This window comes from Ciona intestinalis, unplaced genomic scaffold (genome assembly GCF_000224145.3).
Source record: "Ciona intestinalis unplaced genomic scaffold, KH HT000179.2, whole genome shotgun sequence".
NCBI lineage: Eukaryota > Metazoa > Chordata > Ascidiacea > Phlebobranchia > Cionidae > Ciona > Ciona intestinalis.
The window spans coordinates 18,480-26,604 of record NW_004190501.2 but is presented as its reverse complement, the minus strand read 5'-3'; the positions used below and the strand labels follow the sequence as shown (position 1 = coordinate 26,604).

The 8,125-nt window shown below is 35.2% G+C and overlaps 1 protein-coding gene across 1 annotated transcript in view; it reads left to right on the top strand.

Moving 5' to 3' along the window:
- The first annotated feature begins 3,176 nt into the window (after positions 1 to 3,176).
- nachr (neuronal acetylcholine receptor subunit non-alpha-3-like) overlaps positions 3,177 to 8,125 on the top strand; it is a 20,254-nt gene continuing 15,305 nt past the window's right edge. Inside the window, 4 exon segments of the mRNA NM_001278973.1 lie at positions 3,177 to 3,253; positions 4,003 to 4,208; positions 6,378 to 6,487; positions 6,810 to 6,964. Of these exon segments, the coding sequence (NP_001265902.1) occupies positions 3,208 to 3,253; positions 4,003 to 4,208; positions 6,378 to 6,487; positions 6,810 to 6,964 (517 nt within the window). The 5' untranslated portion in view covers positions 3,177 to 3,207.

Here is an 8,125-nt window from a genome sequence, read left to right as displayed (position 1 = left end):
ACATTCGGGCCATAACATTAATGAAACCCTGCGAGTGTATTAACTCACAATAAGCCTAAAAAATAGGTATAAGAGGGCATTTTGCCATCACTCGTTGGGGGAAAACATTATTTTACCCATCTCAACGGTTATGCTTGTTGGGGTCTTAGTCAGACTCACTTCAACAGTAATAAAGTATAAAGCACATATAACAACTCAACGGTTATGCTAGTTGGAGGTCTTTGTCGGACCCTACTTCAACAGTAATAAAGTATATAGTATTCGGGCCACGACGACGCTGTTCCATCCTGCCCCGACGCACACGCTATCCGACTCCGCAACGCATTGCACACCGATGTATGACACTTGTACGGCACATCTCAGTTTATTGTACGGTGAAAGTGCGACATCGAGCTTACAGACAAAGTGAGAACAGCAGGGTATTGCAAGCCCCGTACTGCCTCACAGTACAGGAAAGTGAAAGGTTTATACAACGAAAAACACGTGTAGCAAAACAATAAATCATTGGCATGTGGCAATTGCCTCGCCTGGCATACACACAACTGGGTAATTGTTTTATTATCACGATTAGAATGACGGGGAAGTAGATGTTACGAAAGCAGCGAAACTGCATTCCAACACTGAATCAGAATGAGAAGCCAGTGGCGTTTTACTCGCGCACGTTAAGAGAAAATGAAATCCGCCACTCAAGTGTTGTAAAGGAGGCCACTGCCATCGTGGAAGCTATTCGTAAATGGAGCCATCTACTACTTGGGCGACGTTTCAAGCCGGTCACAGACCAAAAATCTGTTGCTTTTATGTATGACAATCAACGTAATAGTAAAATAAAAAATAACAAGATTCTCCGATGGCGCATGGAACTCTTTGAGTATGACTATGAGATAATTTATCGAGCGGGGAAATACAACGCAGCACCCGACACCCTTTCAAGGGCTTTTTGTAGTACTATTACTAATGATGGACTGTATAATATCCACTCATCGCTTTGCCACCCCGGTGTCGCAAGATTATATCACTTTTAAAAGCAAATCTTTCAAAGTTTGGCAATGAAAACATTAAAATGATTTTAACCCCAAATTAAAGTCATTTTAACCCCTGTCTATCCTCCCTACGTTTATCTCAGTTTTTTATGTTTATATTATAGAGACAAAATCAAACTGTACGAAAAATTAAAGTTTGTTTTATAAAACTATGAAACTAGTTTAATCGTTCACACTCGCAAACTAAAAAGTTTCATCGGCTTTACCATGATTTGGCGAGCATTCAAAATGCCTTACTATTATTTTTGTTGAGCTCGGTAGTGGTCATATGGTTCCTTTTTCGTCGAACAGTTATTCTTGTTGAGCACGTTAGTGGTCATATAGATCCTTTTTCGCTGAACAGTTGTTCGTGTTGTTTTTTGGACGACTTCTTCCCGCACTTATCTCAATTTTTATTTCTAACATTTATTCTTTAATCGCTTGATTAAAATCATATCAGAATAAATATTTATAATTTTTAGCCAGGATTTTCATAATTGAAACCGCATAATACGTTTGTAACGTGCTCACGCATTAGATCTTTAATCTCTTGTTGTTGCTGTTGTTAGGTTTTTTTTTGCTCGGCTTTTTCCCGCACTTATTTTAAGTCTATATTCTAGCATTTATTCTTTAATCTATTGATTGAAATCAAATCATATTATATATTTAATACTACATTTTTAGAATTAAAGCCGCATAATTAGCGAATAATTAACGATTACTTTACTGTTCGATCAAATGCGCCAAATTCGAAATGCACCTTACACTTTAATTAATGATTGTACTCTAAAAAGTATTTCGAACGAAGCACAGTTTTATAAACGCTACTGCATTTGATCGCCTAATAAGCGAGTAAATAACGATAAGGAATCCTCACAACGATTCACGTCCGAATCAAACTATTTCTATTTAAGTGGGGACGCATCAAAAGCACTACTCGTATTCCTATGATCATTATCGTAATTAAGACATTATTTTGAATTAAACATTATATGAATAATATTAACTTGTTACATTACCTAATTACTGCGTGATTACGATTTGTCCAAATTCATGAAAACAAACGTTTTTAAGCGACGACAATGTTCAATACATGGTACAAGAGTTGTACAAAGCGTATTTACACATATTCTTTACCAATGACTCAATCATCATAAATTATAATACATGTTTAAATGCATTCTGCCTACTGCTCCACAGTCACCAATGACTAGAACCCGATTTTTTTGGTAAGGTGTCATATCTCCTCCTACCCTACTATATTATGCTAATTAGGATAGCCGTGCTCATTCATTGGATTTTGGATCTCATGTAGCCGTGCTCATTCATTGGATTTTTGATCTCTTGTTTTCTTGTTCAAAATATACTGTTACTGTTTTACATATTTTTTTGCTCATTGCATTCATTGGATTTTTGATCAGCCGTGCTCATTCATTGGATTTTTGATCCCTTGTTTTCTTGTTCAAAATATACTGTTACTGTTTTACATATTTTTTTAATATTTTAAAACAGAAATCACCTTGACAAGCATGTTTTCATAGTCGTGATAACATTGTGGAATGATTCTGTGACCCAATTTTCCCGATTATCATGGGGATCAATAAAAAGAAAATTAAAAAAAGTCTCATCTAACAAAGTGTCTTATCCTCTAACACCCTATACTTTATTATTATTCGTCAAAAAAAATAACTTTTTACCGCTCCTGCTTCGAATATGTTGTGATACCTAAAAATAAACCAAAGTGACACCAACAGTACAGACGTTAGAAACGTACGTTAAAACGGTGCAAAATATGTGTAGTAATATTTTTCTCCGTAACTTTTTTCAGCCGGTACCTACGTATTTATTCGAGCTCGTATTATATTTGTTCTGTCGGCGCATAAGCAATAGCGCCTCGTATAAATATATCAACCGGAACGAATAAAAATGGGATTTTGGTGCTAACGGTATCTCATAATACTCCACAGGCCCACAGTAATATATGATTTGAAATTTACATCAGCAAACGTAACTTGTCGTTTTAATTTAACACCGACGAACCATTTCTCTCTTGGGAATCCGGGTAATTTTATTTTCGAGTCCCCTTCTTGTAATTTTCTTTTAATGTTCGATCGATTGTATTGAACGCAAGCAGCAGATGCTTGAAAATCTGATGCATTTGAAGCTATACCAGCCATTGGAAGCAAGCATGAGATTATTGCTATTCATGTATTTTTACTTGAACTTTGCGAAAGGTTAGTAAAATATTTTAATCCGTTTTATATGGAGGTTGAACTGTAGTGTTATAATTCGTGTTTATATTGATTTTTCCTTACTCTAATTGAACTGCGTTTATGTTTCGTTGGTTTATCTTGAAGTTAATTGTAGGCAACTGCAATATTCGGTAGTAGACTGTCTAATTTATTTATTTAATCAGCGTTCCCTCATAATAAGATTATTTTTCGGCGCCGTGGCAAAGTGGTTAAAGCGCCTGTCTATAACCTAGGGAAAATAGGTTCAAGGCTCGTCGATGCTACCATTGTGGACGTATGTGTCCCTGGGCAAGACACTTAACAGCAATTGTTCCAACTCAGTGGTCTTTAATGGCTTGTCCAATTTATTAGACATCTATAACCCTCTTCCCCCCCAAAATAAAAAATAACGACCCACAAAGTAACACGGCCATGCGAGGATAAAGTAAAAGTTACATTATAGGTTATTCATTCATTTCGGGCTTAGACAAAGCGTGTATTGTTATTTTACTTGGTCTTCCTATCGAAAAGATATGCACGGGTATTTCACGTAGACTAGACAGTAATGATTACCAAACTGAAGAAAATTAAACGTTTTTTGTATATCTCTTGCTGAAAGCTTTCTACATTATGACACACGTATTAATGCAATGTTAGTTATTTATCCTCGCGTGACAGTTCAACCACAATTATTATAACATGGGTCTAACATACACTGCTTAGGACAGATTTTTAACGATGTTTTGTTTCAGGCAATACCTATACGGAGACAGAGCATAAGCAAAATCTGATCCATTATCTGTTCCCAAATAATACAGACAGGAGTTATAATAAATGGGTTCGACCAGTGAAGCATGCCACCGATGTATTGAGGGTTGAGTTCCAGTTGGTGATTCGACAACTGCTAGATGTGGACGAGAAGCATCAACTAATGAGCACCAACGTATGGATGAAACAGGTAAACCTATCAAAGTGGTTGGCCGCTTCTGGCTATAGAATTTACGCTCGTCGTTTCTACCATTGTGGGCGTAAATCGTAAGCAGCATTAGGCTTATTATAGTAACTGTTGGTGCCCCGCCACACGAAGTAATAGGTTGGCAAAATGTTTAAAACTCTGTGACTCGACGCTCGTTTCGTACTAAAATGTAATGCTTTCTGTGCAGTTAAGCGGGCTGCACGCATATATAGCTTGTAGTGGCAAAACGCTACGTTTGCCGTAGAACGTTTAGCGTTCGACAATGCACTCACACGCGACGACGCGACAATTTCAACTTTTCCGCAAACCGCAAAGGCTGAAAACAATTAAAATCCACGTTTGTATGATTCAAATTCCTTAAAGTTTTTCGAAGCCCTGAAGCGATTTGTTGCCATTAATTTGTACTACTAGTTTTAATACGAACTGGTATTTGAATATAAAATGAAACCTAGGAAGGTATTTAATAAAACTGTAAATGGTACCCACATCTGTGCTCCTTTGCCATTTTGCAATTACAATAGTGCTGATTCCAAACTTTTCTTAATGCCTGTGGCGGCACTTTGTTATTTATAATTTTGTATCATTAGTTTTTAGTGTAAGGTACTTGCCATTTCACGCTATGAATGTGTGTGTGTGGCCTTTCAGTTTACTGCGTTCACCGGGTTCAGGCGACTATTACTGTTTCGCCAAAAAAAACTATAAAAAAACTAAGGTCGCAAAAAAACTATTATCGGTGGTTAGCCAGGGGACAGTTTGCCCATTAACCTTAAAGGAATTGGTCCGTATATTTCATTAAATCTCCCACCCTAATGGAGTACTGTGTTAAATTTTCAACCTTACTATGAATACCGCATGATTTGGCACCTCGCTTTTCACCCCTGGCCTAATAACACTATTCAGATTGCTGCTTATTTGATTGCGTTTTGAGCGATATTTCAGTAGACAACGGTAATGTAACAAATTGTAACACTGTTAGTGATGTGTATCTTATGATATATATATAACTTATGAGGAACACCTTGCATTATACACGTTTCGATGCTGCCTGCAGTTTAATTATTATATAGTATAGGTTGGGGGAGGATAGACCACTTTGTCAGAGAAGACTTCATTTCCTTTAACGGACCCCCATTTAACGATAATTAAAAAAAAATACAGAATTATTGGACAGTATTATCACGACTTTATAAAGCGCGAGACAAAGGTGATTACTGTTGTTAAATGTTAAAAAATGTTAATTTACGACCTAGTAGGTTGTGGTTAATTAGAAACATTATTTTTTGAACAGGTCAAAAATGTAAAATACCTAATAGCTGTTATTTTAAATGCTCGGTATATCATAATACAGCGGATGAAATTTTGTAGTTTGCCAGCGAAAACGAATCAGCCAGTTTTATAAAAACTTTCGTACAGTTCGACTTTGTCTCATAAAACCAATTTTATTTTTGTGAAAAAACTGAGATATAAACATGAGGAAAACAGGCAGGGGTCAACATGACTTTATTTTGGGATATTAAGAACAGAAAAGTTTCGTTTTAAAGTTATAAAGTTATCATGACGAAGAAGCGAACACAGCCGGTTAAATTCGGTTACTACAAGTTACAAAATACTATTAATATGAACATATTTTGTTTGTTTCCTATCTTCCTCCACATTGTTGTTTTGTAGATTTTTATTGCTAAACTTTAGAAGGTCTGCTTTTAATTCAATAATTTATACCTCAGGTGTAAGTGGGGCAAGAAAAAGAATGTTAAAACTTTATTTTTACAGTATTATTACAGTGTTACTTTTTCGTGTTATTCACGTAATCACGTGTATTTGTATAATAATAAATTCACTCATTAATTAAAATCAACAATGATTATAAACTTTATTAAAATCAACAATGATTATAAAAAGTGTGTTTTCGAATTTGTAAAATTACACATATTGTGCAAATCGCTAAATAACTTCCCTTGTGTTTAAATATATATTTTTTTAAATTGTTGTAAATTAATGAAGGTATAATACATAGTACTAATTTGTCGTATCACCTCAAAAAATTATTTGAATTTTTGGAAACATTGGGAAATTAAGTGTCCCATTTTCCCCACTCCACTATATTCAATTACACCAAAAAAACTGTGTAAGTGATTTTCAATACTTGTATAGAAATGGATTGACCGCAACCTACGTTGGGTGCCAGATGAATACGGAAACATTACCTCCATAAGAATTCCATCAGAGTGGTTGTGGCTGCCTGATGTTGTTATGATGGAAAAGTAAGATCTGTTTACTCTGTATGAATGAATAAACGTAAATTATGGCATGGGGTTTAATGATCCATACACCTTTTGCCCGCTTACGAATTACCATGTTTGTAACTTTGTGTACTCTTGGTTTAACGTTCTGTAATATATGACTGACACTTTGAGTTGGAGCAATTATCATTAATTTGTCTTGCCCAAGAATGTATATAAATACGCCCTAACCGTGTCTGTGACGAGTGGGTAATAAAGTTTTGGATTAGGTGTGGAGATATGCAAAATTCATTATCTATGTATAATTTCTATTTGTACAATTTTAAACGTGTCTTATTTTTAGCACCGACGGTAACTTCACTGTAAGCCATATGACAAGTGCCCACGTGCGGCATGATGGTTCGGTGGCATGGCAACCACCAGCGTCGCTAAAGAGCTGGTGCTACATTGATGTTACTTATTTCCCTTTCGACGTACAAAACTGCACTATGAAATTTGGTAAATGCTAACTTTAACTGGTTTATATTAGGTTAGGATAAGATGGTTGCGGTTTTCATTTTCTTTTATTGCCCCATTTGGTAGTAAACAAAAGATATAGTAGGGTGGGGGAAGATGGGACACTTTGTCAGACGAGACTTTTTTTAATTTTCTTTTTACGGACCCCCATTTAATCATAATCAGGAAAAAAAAATTACATAATTATTCGACAGTATTATCACGACTTTATAAAACCCCCTTCAAAGCTGGTTACTGTTTTTAAATATTATAAAATATATGTAAAATAGAAACACCATACTTTAAACAGGTAAAAATGCGAAATACTTAGGTGCTATTTTTTAATGCTCGCTAAATCATAGTAAAGCCAATGATTTTTTTTGTTTGCGTGTGCGAACGATTAAACTAGTTTCATAGCTTCATAAAACAACCTTGAATGTTTCGTACAGTTTGAGTTTGTCTCATAAAACTAGTTTTAGTTTTGTAAAAAAGACACTAAGATATAAGCATGAAGAAAATAGGCAGGGGTCAATATGACTTTAATTTGAGATAAAAACAACAAAAAATTGTCGGTTTAACGTTATATATATGAAGTTTACATGGCAAAGAAACTAGCGCAGCCTGTTAAACTCGGTAGGTTAACTATAAGTTGCAACATGGCCTACTCAATTTACGGCCTAGGAATACACCGAAACTGCTCAGAAAATAAGAGGCCTATTGACGCGAATAATGCCCATTATAATACATTGTTACGTCACGGTTTTATGAATGGATTTCCTTCATTTTGGATACAGTTTGCAGTTGTTGATAGGTTTAATACCAGTCGTAGGTTGTTTTAACCTACAGTTTATCACAGAACGTGTCGCAGGGACATTTTCTTGTTTAGTTAAAATCATACCAGACATATAAAGCAGCGCAAAAGGTTTATTAGTATATAAATGTCAGTTTATTAAGCATAAAGAGAGGCAATCAGATTCAGTTTACCAACACAGAAAACCTACGTTTTTGTTATATTTAGTTTAGTAGACAGGCATTTGGCAAGTTTTATAATGCAGCACACCTTCATAATTTTATTTAGATTAAATTCTAAGCACACATTTTATTTAGATTAAATGCAGCACACCTTCATAATTTTATTTAGATTAAATTCTAAGCTACCAGAAT